At 50.0% G+C, this 17167-nt stretch overlaps 1 protein-coding gene across 15 annotated transcripts in view; it reads right to left on the reverse strand.

The window, feature by feature from the left end:
• Positions 1-1831: 1831 nt before the first annotated feature.
• Positions 1832-17167, reverse strand: part of ABI2 (abl interactor 2) — a 250251-nt gene continuing 234915 nt past the window's right edge. For all 15 annotated transcript variants that reach the window (XM_088465611.1, XM_088465619.1, XM_088465612.1 and 12 more), the window contains 3 exons: positions 8569-8655; positions 7489-7662; positions 1832-5007 (listed from right to left, as the gene is read on the reverse strand). In XM_088465611.1, coding sequence (XP_088321737.1) covers positions 4832-5007; positions 7489-7662; positions 8569-8655 — 437 coding nt within the window. In that variant the 3' untranslated portion in view covers positions 1832-4831. The remainder of the gene's footprint in view (positions 5008-7488; positions 7663-8568; positions 8656-17167) is intronic.

A 17167-nucleotide genomic window follows, 5' to 3' on the forward strand; every position in this document is an offset into this window, starting at 1 on the left:
CTTTGATACATAGGCCCCTTGCTGTATAATGTGAATAGACTGGCGAGTCCTATATACTCTATAATCTGCAATAGTTGTACTAATCTCAAACACCAAATGTGTTGTCCCTCTGCAGTGACTGAGTACTAAGTGTGTGACAGTCCAAAATTCAAATAGGGAAGGAGCCACACCAGATGCCAGTGAGTCCCAGCCGGCGATGTGTGGCAGCGTTTGGGGTGGCAGTTGGTTATGTCACCGCTATTTGAAGATGGACTGTGCTGCAGCCTCACCTCTGGGGCCGCCATGGTCTGTCTGAACTCCCTGTAAATGGCGCTTAGTGCTAGTACCTTAGTACTCGTTGTGTTACTTACCATAAAGTTATATGCAGGTGACTGCTACCACAACCAGGCCCAGACTGGTAGGAAGATTATATATATATATATATATATATATATATATATATATATATACACACACACACACACAGCTTTATGACACTACAGGACCTGTCCTGTGTAATCCATTACTTACATTATAATGTGTCTATATATTTTGTTTACTACTGTGACATACAGAGAGGAGCCACAAATTATAAGTGGGGACCCTAAAGGGCTGATATGACGTCACCAGCGAGCGTGCGCGGAGGGGCGGAATGGGTGATCGCCGGGATATATAGGATGCCCGGAGCAGTATAATAGTGTGGCCTTGTGCCTTTATATTGCTCACAGAACTGCTCCCTGACTTCAAGTATCCAAATAAATGATTGTGGCTCCTGTATATTGTAAGACTCCTAATTACCTTCCAGTAATGTCAGTGTGATTGGTAAATGAGCAAACGTCTGAAAGAAATGACTGTATGTTTGTGTGTAGTGTGTGTATGTATGTATGTGTGAAGTGTGTGTGTGTAGGTGTGTATGTGTGTGTGTATGTATGTGTGTGTGTATGTATGTATGTTTGTAGTGTGTGTAGTGGTGTATGTATGTGTGTAGTGTGTGTATGTATGTGTGTGTGTAATGTGTATGTATGTTTGTGTATGTATGCATGTATGTGTGTATGTATGTGTGTAATGTGTATATATGTGTGTGTATGTATGTAATGTGTATGTATGCATGTAGTGTGTGTGTGTATGTATGTGTGTATGTAGTGTATGTATGTATGTAGTGTATGTGTTTATGAATGAATAAATGAGAGATGTAAGCATTTAGGTAACACCCCCTATTAATGCTTCTTAACCCTTTCCGGTTCCTTGCTTTGAATGCAGAACTTACTAAGCATATGGCTGATGATGCCGGCGTTCCTGAGAACTACCCTACTATACAGAGACTGTGATCAGCATTATTCCTAGCACATCGGCCACAGCAACAAATATTTAGGGACGGCGGTTACACAACGCCAGGGGTGTGTCCTGCTTTATAGGCGGAGCCACTGCTGGAGCACATGGGGGCCTGTTAGTTTCTAACCATATTTATTGCCCAAAGCGCAGAAGTGGGGTCATTACTGGACAACGCTCAGTCTGGCTCCATATATACTGAGATCTCAGGGTAATTAGCGGATGTTACTTATGATATGCGCACTTCCCAACTGTCCCATTCTGGAGACCCTAAAATGGGTGGTGGTGGTACAGGGGATGGCGGAGATGTCCTTAGGCTGGTTAGGGTGACTGGGAGCGTGGCCAGCGCAGACCAGGAGCTCAGACAAGTTTTCTGCAAAAATGTAGCGAGGAACTAAGGGGGAGATGTAATAAAGCTCAGAGTGAGATATATAGCACCAACCAATCAGCTCCTAACTGTCATTTTTCAAACAGCCTGTACAGTGACAGTTAGGAGCTGATTGGTTGGTGCTATTTATCTCTCTCCAGGCTTTATTAAATCTCCCCCTAAGTGGGCACTTAATAGATCTATTTACTTGAGAAAAGTTGGAAACATCAGTAGACAAACATACAATCTATGTAACGTAGGACAAGCGTTGCCCATTGGTAAGACGCACAATGGATGACAAAACAGGCGAGATATAACCCTGATCCCTTGCCATATAAATACATGCAATTAACACTATATGAGATTATTTTTCCTTGATCTCCAAACAAACCAGCTACTGTACATGCCTAATTCTGTACACAGCCCAAGCACGGTATAATAATACTTAAATGTCAGTGTATCGGCCCCTAACCAGCACAGTGATGGGAACCTCCGGCACACAATGGACGCTGTATCCTATCTCTGTACGGAGATACTCATGGCGAGACCAGCAATAGTGAATGAGGAATGCCGCGTACGGCAGTGTATGGAGAGGACGCTATATTTAGCAGGTTAGGGGACTGTGCCATCTGAATCTAAAGAGATTTTCATTTAAAGTGGCGAGGAGTGCAGGCTGTGATCCATAGAGAGTATTTGGGGGGTTTGTGGAACAGGCTGAGATTGGGGAACCGGCGTGATTTTGGCAAATGTGCAACCAAATTTAAAGCATCAACCGGTTATAAGGCAAAGCCAGCCTAGTAACAGATTGCCGATGTAGCATAATCTCGGAACATATTACATAACCCCCCTTAGCAGTCTGCACAGAAAGAAACACGACTTCCAGATTATTTAAAGATAAGAAATAACATAGAACCAGGATTATGTTCTCCACGTTTTGCATGAACTTGCTTAGAAGTGATTGTGTTTATTTCCTATAATGTCTAGGTCAGTGGTTCCCAAACAGGGTGCCGCAGGGGAGCCCGGGGCACTCGCAGGGGAGCCTCGGGACACTGGCAGGGGAGCCTGGGGACACTGGCAGGGGAGCCTGGGGACACTGGCAGGGGAGCCTGGGGACACTGGCAGGGGAGCCTGGGGACACTGGCAGGGGAGCCTCGGGACACTGGCAGGGGAGCCTCGGGACACTGGCAGGGGAGCCTCGGGACACTGGCAGGGGAGCCTCGGGACACTGGCAGGGGTGCCTCGGGACACTGGCAGGGGAGCCTCGGGACACGGGCAGGGGAGCCTCGGGACACGGGCAGGGGAGCCTCGGGACACTGGCAGGGGTGCCAGGGAAACAATGCTGATACTATATAGGGCGCCGTGATTTGAAATAGTTTGGGAACCACTAGGTGGAAATAGTTTAAAAAGCTCCAAATTTAGTGGTGGTCCTAGATCTGCCCGCGCTAAACCTGATAGTTTAGGTGTCATCACAGCGCAGGCCTGTCTCCGCGATGCTCTGCATGCCTCACTGTACATACAGCTCGCTCACCAAACCAACCAGCTCGTGTCAATACGTCAGGCTCTCCATTTACATAGTACAAGGACAGCAGGAATAAATCTGGGCGTTGAGCACTTTGAGGCATTATCACACAGCAACTTACTGCTGGTGTTCTCAGCGACATGTACCTACTGTATAAAGGATATCTTGAGATTAAGCAGCAATAATTAATACTAAGACATGAACATTGGCATTTACAGCCACCCAACTATCTGCAATTGATCAAATGTGATAGATACAAGGTGAACTGTTCCTGAGATCAGACCGCAAACTACCGGCAACATGTCACTAGCACGCGCACAAAACACCACATCTTAATGATTGTCCTAACACCCCAGGGGAGCCACTAGAATGGGCACCAGAGGAGCCACCAGAATGGGCACCAGAGGAGCCACCAGAATGGGCACCAGAGGAGCCACCAGAATGGGCACCAGAGGAGCCACCAGAATGGGCACCAGAGGAGCCACCAGACTGGGCACCAGAGGAGCCACCAGACTGGGCACCAGAGGAGCCACCAGAATAGGCACCAGAGGAGCCACCAGACTGGGCACCAGAGGAGCCACCAGACAGGGCACCAGAGGAGCCACCAGACTGGGCACCAGAGGAGCCACCAGAATGGGTCGAGGCACAAGCCATGCACAGTGCAGTCATTGGGTGACAGATGGTGACGTGTCCTGTGTCAGACTGTAGCCAGTCTATGTACACATGTTATATGTAACCCAGGGGGTAAGTTACAAGAAAATAAAAGTATTTGTTCATTCAGTTGAAGAGGGTCATTGGTATGAATGGCGATCGGCACTGGACATCTTTGGGTTTCCTTACACAGAATCTTTAACACTTATTTCATTAAATTTGCTTTGAAGACTAAACTGTGTAGAATTCTCAACTATTCTTCTCTTATGAAGCTCTATGATTGTTACAATAGGACTATATAAATGTAATTTGTTCCTTATACAGAGGACTTGGGGGAAGGGGGCTGCGCCCTTGTCGTTTGCTTCCTGCTGTGAAATGTTCTTTGGTGCCAGATGTGCGAGTTCTGCGAGCAGCATGTAGCAGCCCTAGAACAGAACCGTTTCCTCTCTCCATAAGACTCGCAGCGCCCGGTTCTGCAGCTGATCACTGTAGCGGGGCAGGGAGCGCTGCCTGGATAGGGGCAGATACAGGCCGGTAGTGTGCTGCCTGGCTGACATTCCTGTGCAGGAACATATGGTCTGGGGGTTATTTAGCGCCTGGTACAGGGCAGCTGTGGGACAGTCAGAGGCAAAGTGATAAAATATAATTATGCGACCATCAGGCCCACCGGGAGAAGGGTGAAGATGAGCTCATAAATGTCATAGACCCATAATATCATTTTCTGTAAGACGTCTGGAGTCCAGCGAACAAAGGTCAGGAGCCCAGAACTGCTCCCGGGCAGCAGGGAGATCACTTTTATCACTATTTCTTTTAATGGCGAAAAAGAAAAAAACAAAACAAAAATATAAAGTGGTTTCATATGACAAAGATCCTCTTCAGTTTATGTATGTGACCCCCCCCCCCTCCTCCCCAAAGGACTCCTGTAAATAGGAGGAGCCCCAACGCTCCTGGCCAGGGAAGTGTTTGTTGTTGGGCTCAGTAGGTCATCATTCAGAGTAGTGCATGATGGACTCCACGTAGTTGCCTGGGAAAAGCCCCGTCACCCCATTCATGACCCCCTCGTACCAGCCGTCGTCGTTCTTCTTAATGACATATATGATGGCACCTTCTTGGAAGGAGAGCTCGTCCTCTTTGTCTTTTGTGTAGTCATAAATTGCCACAACTGGAGGAAGAAGATGAAAATGGTGTAATGGGTAAATTAGGAGAGAACATAGTTGTATGGTGCATTACTATAAACCTGTATTACTAGCTGCATCACTCTGTACACTCCTAGACTTCCACACATCCAGTATTGCACAAAAGCTGGGAGAACAGGTATTTTCCTGGCACTGCTTACAGTGGGGAACATGATACAGGCACTAATGGAAGCAATGTACCAGCATTATCGCAAACAGCCCAATCTAGTATCAACAGGACGGGAGAATGGGATGGAAGGTGGGTGGGAGGGATGGATGGATGGAGGGTAGGAGGATGGGATGGAAGGTGGGTGGGAGGGATGGATGGGATGGAGGGTAGGAGGATGGGATGGAAGGAGGGTAGGAGGATGGGATGGAAGGAGGGTGGGATGGATGGAGGGTAGGAGGTTGGGATGGAAGGATGGTGGGAGGGAGGAATGGATGGAGAGTAGGAGGTTGGGATGGATGGAGGGTGGGAGGGATGGATGGAGGGTAGGAGAATGGGATGGAAGGAGAGTGGGAGGGATGGATGGAGGGTAGGAGGATGGGATGGAGGGTAGGAGGTTGGGATGGAAGGAGGGTGGGAGGGATGAATGGAGGGTAGGAGGATGGGAAGAAGGCGGGAGGGATGGATGGAGGGTAGGAGATTAGGATGGAAGGAGGGTGGGAGGGATGGATGGAGGGTAGGAGGATGGGATGGAGGGATGGATGGAGGGTAGTAGGATGGGATGGAAGGAGGGTAGGAGTGATGGGATGGAAGGAGGGTAGGAGGATGGGATGGAAGGAGGGTAGGAGTGATGGGATGGTAGGAGGATGGGATGGAAGGAGGGTAGGAGAATGGGATGGAAGGAGGGTGGGAGGGATGGATGGAGGGTAGGAGGTTGGGATGGAAGGAGGGTGGGAGGGAAGAATGGATGGAGGGTAGGAGTTTGGGATGGAAGGAGGGATGGATGGAGGGTAGGAGGGATGGATGGAGGGTAGGAGGATGGGATGGATGGAGGGTGGGAGGGATCGATGGAGGGTAAGAGGATGGGATGGAAGGAGGGTAGGAGGATGGGATGGAAGGAGGGTGGGAGGGATGGATGGAGGGTAGGAGGTTGGGATGGAAGGAGGGTGGGAGGGAAGAATGGATGGAGGGTAGGAGTTTGGGATGGAAGGAGGGATGGAAGGAGGGTAGGAGGATGGGATGGAAGGAGGGTAGGAGGATGGGATGGAAGGAGGATGGGAGGGATGGATGGAGGGTAGGAGGATGGGATGGAAGGCGGGTGGGAGATGGGATGGATGGAGGGTAAGAGGATGGGATGGAAGGAGGGTAGGAGGATGGGATGGAAGGAGGGTAGGAGGATGGGATGGAAGGAGGATGGGATGGAAGGAGGGTAGGAGGATGGGATGGAGGGTAGGAGGAGGGGATGGAGGGTAGGAGGTTGGGATGGAAGGAGGGTGGGAGGGATGGAAGGAGGGTGGGAGGGATGATGGAGGGTAGAAGGATGGGATGGAGGGTAGGAGGTTGGGATGGAAGGAGGATGGGAGGGATGGAAGAAGGGTGGGAGGGATGGAAGAAGGGTGGGAGGGATGGAAGGAGGATGGGATGGAAGGAGGGTGGGAGGATGGGATGGAAGGTGGGTGGGAGGGATGGATGGAGGCTAGGACGATGGGATGGAAGGAGGGTGGGAGGGATGGAAGGAGGGTGGGAGGGATGGATGGAGAGTAGGAGGATGGGATGGATGGAGGGTAGGAGGATGGGATGGAAGGAGGGTGGGAGGGATGGATGGAGGGTAGGAGGATGGGATGGAAGGAGGGTGGGAGGGATGGATGGAGGGTAGGAGGATGGGATGGAAGGAGGGTAGGAGGATGGGATGGAAGGAGGGTAGGAGGATGGGATGGAAGGAGGGTAGGAGGATGGGATGGAAGGAGGGTAGGAGGATGGGATGGATGGAGGGTAGGAGGATGGGATGGAAGGAGGGTAGGAGGATGGGATGGAAGGAGGGTAGGAGGATGGGATGGAAGGAGGGTAGGAGGATGGGATGGAAGGAGGGTAGGAGGATGGGATGGATGGAGGGTAGGAGGATGGGATGGAAGGAGGGTAGGAGCATGGGATGGAAGGAGGGTAGGAGGATGGGATGGAAGGAGGGTAGGAGGATGGGATGGAAGGAGGGTGGGAGGGAGGGATGGAGGGTAGGAGGATGGGATGGAGGGTAGGAGGTTGGGATGGAAGGAGGGTGGGAGGGATGGATGGATGGAGGGTAGGAGGTTGGGATGGAAGGGTGGGAGGGATGGAAGGAGGGTGGATGGGAGGGTAGGAGGATGGGATGGAAGGAGGGTGGAAATGATGTATGGGAGGGATGAATACAGGGTGGTTGGGATGGATGGGGGGAGGGTGGTTCGGATAGAGAGATGGAGGGTGAGATGGATGGATGAGATGGAGGAATGACCATTATTAACAAAAAAAAAAAAAGCTTGTCACATACCTTTCTCTAAATAGGTCCTTGGTGCCCAAGGAGGGTCTTCTTCGGCGTATGGGTCACTGTACTCCACTACGGCAGCTTCCTCTTCTTCATAGTCCTCTGGAGGCGGCGGCGGTGGGGGGGATTCATCAAATACAGGTTCTTCTGTAGGGGGAGGCGGAGGTGGAGTCTCTGAAACTTGGTAAAGACAAAATGTCAGAAGTGGTTTCTATGCCTAACAAGCCAAGTACATCATGAGGAAATCTGTTCTAGCCCAGCGAGCCCCCACAAACTCTGCACAAACAGGGACAGTCACCAACATAAAGGCTTCAGGAGGACACTGACTGGGATTGTGTGTAGGAGAGAAGGTCCTGTCCTATGTGACTACTACTAGTCTTTTCATTTTCTAAACTAGACTACAAAAAGACCAAATTGGGGTACAATTACCTGTAGAAGAGCTGCCCCTGTTGCTTATAGCTGACGTCTAGTGTAAGATCCCGCCTACTGCGACCGATGACCACTATGAACAGCCGCTTTATAGAACTTGGATGTGTATTTAAAAAGCGTTACTCCATGGGGTTACACAGCGGCAGCGGAGGTCAGGCATGTGGGGGTAACCAGCACTTGTGATCAGGACAAGTTAATGGCGGACACTCACTGGTCCCCTTGTGTTCTCATACAGTGTATACAGCATTCAGCAGTGCTGCTCCTTGCCATTGGCGCTAGTGTGCCCGGGGTCACTAGTGACAACAGGTTACATCCCCTCATACAGCTACACACGGCTACTAGCATTGATGCCTTTGGGTCAGGGGAGATGGCACTAACTAGATCTGTAACCAATATACACGTAATCGTATATTAAAGAAAAACAATGAGACAAACATCCTCCCGTGTCAGCTCTGAGCTGTAACTAAGCGCACGTCACACTGTGACAATAACAACTGAACATATTATATTACAAGTGTAATCCAATTACAATGAGGCTCCCTGTAACCGCTTCCTCTCACTTATATGGATTAGCGTAAAAACAAAATAACAGGATTTTATTAATCCACAGTAAAATGGGAGCAATGAGACGTGCGCGGTCAAATGATAGGCACTTACTGTTTTCCTGAACTCTTGCCACAAATCCCATCAGAGGTAACTGTGGAGTCACCTGCAGTATGGACGGCGGAGGCGGCGCGTGCGACACTGCGAGGAAAAGAGAGGTTATTAGCAAACAAGATACAGGTAATAATATAATCTCCTGTATAACGGACTAGCGGAGCACAGGGAAGAGTCAGAGCCATTAGCATGAAAACAGTGTTGCAGCATGTAATACAAAGAACTGCTGTATATTATAAATCATTTCTAATACTACCATTTGGCTTAATCTTTTTCATAATTAGAGGGGTGGGGGGGTAAAATGAGGCTGCCAGCAGTGGAGAAAGTGTATGGGGGATGGGGCAGGGATGGGGCGTTTGACAATAGGAGATAGGACCCTACGTCGGCACTGCTAAGTTGGTGATGACTATGGAAACATATTATTTGGTATATAGGTTATAACAATGGGCAGATAACTTGGGGAGCAATCTGGTACCTCACAACCACTGCCTGGGAAACACTGCCGCAGCTCCTGGGATCCCCATACACCTCTCACACTGTAACACGTGTCCGGCCCTCAGTACTGCACAGAAAAAGGGTCATGGGCGGCTTATCCTTTGCCCGTCTTGTCCAGTACACAATTGCCCTTCTATTCTCATTATACAGTATCTAGGAAACATTTACTGATTGAGCGTCGGGTTATTTAGGGAAGAAATCTCTATTACGGTTTCCAATCTGGTGCTGCTGCGCTCAGGGAACTGTGTGATAGAGCTTTCAGGACACTTCTAGGTGCTGCTGCGCTCAGGGAACTGTGTGATAGAGCTTTCAGGACACTTTCAGGTGCTGCTGCGCTCAGGGAACTGTGTGAGAGAGCTTTCAGGACACTTCCAGGTGCTGCCGCGCTCAGGGAACTGTGTGATAGAGCTTTTAGGACACTTTCAGGTGCTGCTGCGCTCAGGGAACTGTGTGATAGAGCTTTCAGGACACTTCTAGGTGCTGCTGCGCTCAGGGAACTGTGTGATAGAGCTTTCAGGACACTTCCAGGTGCTGCTGCGCTCAGGGAACTGTGTGATAGAGCTTTTAGGACACTTTCAGGTGCTGCTGCGCTCAGGGAACTGTGTGATAGAGCTTTTAGGACACTTTCAGGTGCTGCTGCGCTCAGGGAACTGTGTGATAGAGCTTTCAGGACACTTCTAGGTGCTGCTGCGCTCAGGGAACTGTGTGATAGAGCTTTCAGGACACTTCCAGGTGCTGCCGCGCTCAGGGAACTGTGTGATAGAGCTTTCAGGACACTTCCAGGTGCTGCCGCGCTCAGGGAACTGTGTGATAGAGCTTTCAGGACACTTCCAGGTGCTGCCACGCTCAGGGAACTGTGTGATAGAGCTTTCAGGACACTTCTAGGTGCTGCTGCGCTCAGGAAACTGTGTGATAGAGCTTTCAGGACACTTCCAGATGCTGCACTAACTATCTGGAAGTAGCAAGAGCGCAGAAAAAAATTCTATTTTCTGATCTGTTGGTAATAATGACCATCAAAACATGCAAAATAAGCGACCCCTTTTTTGTGTAGACATATAGGGGGGAATTCAATTAGGTGCGAGTTTGGTCCTGCGAGGCGAATTCACATTGTGAATTACATTTGCAATTCAATTCTGAACTCGCATTTCTTTTTCAGAGTAAATTTGCCTGTTTTTGTTCACACCCCCCTGAGCATGGAAAAGGTAGGGATATAAAATGTCGGGATTTGCTCCAGAACCTCTCGGACACCCCCCTAATGACTAATTAGGTATTTGGAATTTTTCATTTATCTTACTTGGGCCAATAATTACGTCATTTTTGGGCTGAAAAAAATAAATGGCCTCAAATTACCCCAAAATAAGCTTTTTAGCTAAATAATGCACCATAAATTTAATGAAAGTATTTATTCCAACGAAAACTAATTTCTTTCTATAATTTTTTTAACATTGCCTCAAATTACCCAAAAAAACTTTTTTTTTCTACATTTTGTGCATTTTCCGATTCATTACTTTGTAATTAAACAGAACTCTACAGATTTTTACTTTTATTTCACTTTTTTTTTAAAAAGGCACAAATCAGCCATTTGACACAGAGGACGCAAATGGAGACGCAGAGAGGACGCAAATGGAGACAGAGAGGGCGCAAATGGAGACACAGAGAGGACGCAAATGGAGACACAGAGAGGACGCAAATGGAGACACAAAGAGGACGAAAATGGAGACACAAAGAGGACGCAAATGGAGACACAAAGAGGACGAAAATGGAGACACAAAGAGGACGAAAATGGAGACACAAAGAGGACGCAAATGGAGACACAAAGAGGACGAAAATGGAGACACAAAGAGGACGAAAATGGAGACACAGAGAGGACGCAAATGGAGACACAGAGGACGCAAATGGAGACACAGAGAGGACGCAAATGGAGACACAAATGGAGACACAGAGGACGCAAATGGGGACGCAAATGGAGACACAGAGAGGACGCAAATGGAGACACAGAGGACGCAAATGGAGACACAGAGAGGGCGCAAATGGAGACACAGAGAGGACGCAAATGGAGACACAGAGAGGACGCAAATGGAGACACAGAGAGGGCGCAAATGGAGACACAGAGAGGGCGCAAATGGAGACACAGAGGGCGCAAATGGAGACACAGAGGGCGCAAATGGAGACACAAATGGAGACAGAGAGAGGACTCAAATGGAGACACAGAGGACGCAAATGGAGACACAGAGAGGGCGCAAATGGAGACACAGAGAGGACGCAAATGGAGACACAGAGAGGACGCAAATGGAGACACAGAGAGGACGCAAATGGAGACACAGAGAGGACGCAAATGGAGACAAAGAGGACGCAAATGGAGACACAGAGAGGATGCAAATGGAGACACAGAGAGGGCGCAAATGGAGACACAGAGAGGGCGCAAATGGAGACACAGAGAGGGCGCAAATGGAGACACAGAGAGGACGCAAATGGAGACACAGAGAGGACGCAAATGGAGACACAAATGGAGACACAGAGAGGACGCAAATGGAGACACAGAGAGGACGCAAATGGAGACACAGAGGACGCAAATGGAGACACAGAGAGGGCGCAAATGGAGACACAGAGAGGGCGCAAATGGAGACACAGAGAGGACGCAAATGGAGACACAGAGAGGGCGCAAATGGAGACACAGAGAGGGCGCAAATGGAGACACAGAGAGGGCGCAAATGGAGACACAGAGAGGGCGCAAATGGAGACACAGAGAGGACGCAAATGGAGACACAGAGAGGACGCAAATGGAGACACAGAGAGGACGCAAATGGAGACACAGAGAGGACGCAAATGGAGACACAGAGAGGACGCAAATGGAGACACAGAGAGGACGCAAATGGAGACACAGAGAGGGCGCAAATGGAGACACAGAGAGGACGTAAATGGAGACACAGAAGACGCAAATGGAGACACAGAGGACGCAAATGGAGACACAGAGGGCGCAAATGGAGACACAAATGGAGACACAAATGGAGACAGAGAGAGGACTCAAATGGAGACACAGAGGACGCAAATGGAGACACAGAAGACGCAAATGGAGACACAGAGAGGACGCAAATGGAGACACAGAAGACGCAAATGGAGACACAGAGGACGCAAATGGAGACACAGAGGGCGCAAATGGAGACACAGAGGGCGCAAATGGAGACACAAATGGAGACACAAATGGAGACAGAGAGAGGACTCAAATGGAGACACAGAGAGGACGCAAATGGAGACACAGAGAGGGCGCAAATGGAGACACAGAGAGGGCGCAAATGGAGACACAGAGAGGACGCAAATGGAGACACAGAGAGGACGCAAATGGAGACACAGAGAGGACGCAAATGGAGACACAGAGAGGGCGCAAATGGAGACACAGAGAGGACGTAAATGGAGACACAAATGGAGACACAGAGAGGACGCAAATGGAGACACAGAGAGGACGCAAATGGAGACACAGAGGGCGCAAATGGAGACACAAATGGAGACACAAATGGAGACAGAGAGGACGCAAATGGAGACACAGAGAGGACGCAAATGGAGACACAAATGGAGACACAGAGGACGCAAATGGAGACACTGAGAGGACGCAAATGGAGACAGAGAGGACGCAAATGGAGACACAGAGAGGACGCAAATGGAGACACAGAGAGGACGCAAATGGAGACACAGAGAGGACGCAAATGGAGACACAGAGAGGACGCAAATGGAGACACAAATGGAGACACAGAGGACGCAAATGGAGACACAGAGAGGACGCAAATGAAGACAGAGGACGCAAATGGAGACACAGAGAGGACGCAAATGGAGACACAGAGGATGCAAATGGAGACAAATGGAGACACAAATGGAGACAGAGAGAGGACTCAAATGGAGACACAGAGAGGACGCAAATGGAGACACAGAGAGGGCGCAAATGGAGACACAGAGAGGGCGCAAATGGAGACACAGAGAGGACGCAAATGGAGACACAGAGAGGACGCAAATGGAGACACAGAGAGGACGCAAATGGAGACACAGAGAGGGCGCAAATGGAGACACAGAGAGGACGTAAATGGAGACACAAATGGAGACACAGAGAGGACGCAAATGGAGACACAGAGAGGACGCAAATGGAGACACAGAGGGCGCAAATGGAGACACAAATGGAGACACAAATGGAGACAGAGAGAGGACGCAAATGGAGACACAGAGAGGACGCAAATGGAGACACAAATGGAGACACAGAGGACGCAAATGGAGACACTGAGAGGACGCAAATGGAGACAGAGAGGACGCAAATGGAGACACAGAGAGGACGCAAATGGAGACACAGAGAGGACGCAAATGGAGACACAGAGAGGACGCAAATGGAGACACAGAGAGGACGCAAATGGAGACACAAATGGAGACACAGAGGACGCAAATGGAGACACAGAGAGGACGCAAATGAAGACAGAGGACGCAAATGGAGACACAGAGAGGACGCAAATGGAGACACAGAGGATGCAAATGGAGACAAATGGAGACACAGAGGGCGCAAATGGAGACACAAATGGAGACAGAGAGAGGACGCAAATGGAGACACAGAGAGGACGCAAATGGAGACACAAATGGAGACACAGAGAGGACGCAAATGGAGACACAGAGGACGCAAATGGAGACACAGAGAGGACGCAAATGGAGACACAGAGGACGCAAATGGAGACACAGAGAGGACGCAAATGGAGACAGAGAGAGGAGGCAAATGGAGACACAGAGGACGCAAATGGAGACACAGAGGACGCAAATGGATACACAGAGAGGACGCAAATGGAGACACAGAGAGGGCGCAAATGGAGACACAGAGAGGGCGCAAATGGAGACACAGAGAGGGCGCAAATGGAGACACAGAGAGGACGCAAATGGAGACACAGAGAGGGCGCAAATGGAGACACAGAGAGGGCGCAAATGGAGACACAGAGAGGACGCAAATGGAGACACAGAGAGGACGCAAATGGAGACACAAATGGAGACACAGAGAGGGCGCAAATGGAGACACAGAGGGCGCAAATGGAGACACAGATGGAGACAGAGAGAGGACGCAAATGGAGACACAGAGGACGCAAATGGATACACAGAGAGGACGCAAATGGAGACACAGAGGACGCAAATGGAGACAGAGGACGCAAATGGAGACAGAGGACGCAAATGGAGACACAGAGGACGCAAATGGAGACACAGAGGACGCAAATGGAGACACAGAGGACGCAAATGGAGACACAGAGGACGCAAATGGAGACACAGAGGACGCAAATGGAGGCACAGAGGGGGCGCAAATGGAGGCACAGAGAGGGCGCAAATGGAGACACAGAGAGGACGCAAATGGAGACACAGAGAGGACGCAAATGGAGACACAGAGAGGACGCAAATGGAGACACAGAGAGGAGGCAAATGGAGACACAGAGAGGAGGCAAATGGAGACACAGAGAGGAGGCAAATGGAGACACAGAGAGGAGGCAAATGGAGACACAGAGAGGGCGCAAATGGAGACACAGAGAGGGCGCAAATGGAGACACAGAGAGGGCGCAAATGGAGACACAGAGAGGACGCAAATGGAGACACAGAGAGGGCGCAAATGGAGACACAGAGAGGGCGCAAATGGAGACACAGAGAGGACGCAAATGGAGACACAGAGAGGACGCAAATGGAGACAGAGAGGGCGCAAATGGAGACACAGAGAGGACGCAAATGGAGACACAGAGAGGACGCAAATGGAGACACAGAGGACGCAAATGGAGACACAGAGAGGACGCAAATGGAGACACAGAGAGGACGCAAATGGAGACACAGAGAGGACGCAAATGGAGACACAGAGAGGACGCAAATGGAGACACAGAGAGGACGCAAATGGAGACACAGAGAGGGCGCAAATGGAGACACAGAGAGGACGCAAATGGAGACACAGAGAGGGCGCAAATGGAGACACAGAGAGGACGCAAATGGAGACACAGAGAGGGCGCAAATGGAGACACAAATGGAGACACAGAGAGGGCGCAAATGGAGACACAGATGGAGACAGAGAGAGGACGCAAATGGAGACACAGAGGACGCAAATGGAGACACAGAGAGGATGCAAATGGAGACAGAGGACGCAAATGGAGACACAGAGGACGCAAATGGAGACACAGAGGACGCAAATGGAGACACAGAGGACGCAAATGGAGACACAGAGGACGCAAATGGAGACACAGAGGACGCAAATGGAGACACAGAGGACGCAAATGGAGACACAGAGGGGGCGCAAATGGAGACACAGAGAGGACGCAAATGGAGACACAGAGAGGACGCAAATGGAGACACAGAGAGGACGCAAATGGAGACACAGAGAGGACGCAAATGGAGACACAGAGAGGGCGCAAATGGAGACACAGAGAGGACGCAAATGGAGACACAGAGAGGGCGCAAATGGAGACACAGAGAGGACGCAAATGGAGACACAGAGAGGACGCAAATGGAGACACAAATGGAGACACAGAGAGGGCGCAAATGGAGACACAGATGGAGACAGAGAGAGGACGCAAATGGAGACACAGAGGACGCAAATGGAGACACAGAGAGGATGCAAATGGAGACAGAGGACGCAAATGGAGACACAGAGGACGCAAATGGAGACACAGAGAGGGCGCAAATGGAGACACAGAGGGCGCAAATGGAGACACAGAGGGCGCAAATGGAGACACAGATGGAGACAGAGAGAGGACGCAAATGGAGACACAGATGGAGACAGAGAGAGGACGCAAATGGAGACACAGATGGAGACAGAGAGAGGACGCAAATGGAGACACAGAGGACGCAAATGGAGACACAGAGGACGCAAATGGAGACACAGAGGGCGCAAATGGAGACACAGAGAGGACGCAAATGGAGACACAGATGGAGACAGAGAGAGGACGCAAATGGAGACACAGAGGACGCAAATGGAGACACAGAGGACGCAAATGGAGACACAGAGAGGACGCAAAAGGAGACACAGAGAGGACGCAAATGGAGACACAGAGAGGACGCAAATGGAGACACAGAGGGCGCAAATGGAGACACAGAGAGGACGCAAATGGAGACACAGAGAGGAGGCAAATGGAGACAGAGAGAGGACGCACATGGAGACACAGATGGAGACAGAGAGGACGCAAATGGAGACACAGAGGACGCAAATGGAGACACAGAGGACGCAAATGGAGACACAGAGAGGACGCAAATGGAGACACAGAGAGGACGCAAATGGAGACACAGATGGAGACAGAGAGAGGACGCAAATGGAGACACAGAGGACGCAAATGGAGACACAGAGGACGCAAATGGAGACACAGAGGACGCAAATGGAGACACAGAGGACGCAAATGGAGACACAGAGGACGCAAATGGAGACACAGAGAGGACGCAAATGGAGACACAGAGAGGGCGCAAATGGAGACACAGAGGGCGCAAATGGAGACACAGATGGAGACAGAGAGAGGACGCAAATGGAGACACAGATGGAGACAGAGAGAGGACGCAAATGGAGACACAGATGGAGACAGAGAGAGGACGCAAATGGAGACACAGAGGACGCAAATGGAGACACAGAGGACGCAAATGGAGACACAGAGAGGACGCAAATGGAGACACAGAGAGGACGCAAATGGAGACACAGAGAGGACACAAATGGAGACACAGAGAGGACACAAATGGAGACACAGAGAGGACACAAATGGAGACACAGAGAGGACACAAATGGAGACACAGAGAGGACACAAATGGAGACACAGAGAGGACGCAAATGGAGACACAGAGAGGGCGCAAATGGAGACACAAATGGAGACACAGAGAGGACGCAAATGGAGACACAGAGAGGACACAGGGAAGAGGAAGCGAATGATGCAATAGATGCAGCTATTCTTTGTTATCCTACTTTTCCATCTAGTCATATAGTATAAATAATTATTTCTTGCCATGTCCTTAACCTTACATGACCCGTGATACATACGTGTGTTTGACCATCAGTATATGCTGACAGTGGCTATGTGAAAAGCACATTGCTATGCATTATACCGACACGGTTGTAACGCTGCCTACAGCATTTTACCTG

The sequence above is a fragment of the Taudactylus pleione genome, unplaced genomic scaffold (genome assembly GCF_031769625.1).
Source record: "Taudactylus pleione unplaced genomic scaffold, aTauple2 ptg002045l, whole genome shotgun sequence".
Taxonomy (NCBI): domain Eukaryota; kingdom Metazoa; phylum Chordata; class Amphibia; order Anura; family Myobatrachidae; genus Taudactylus; species Taudactylus pleione.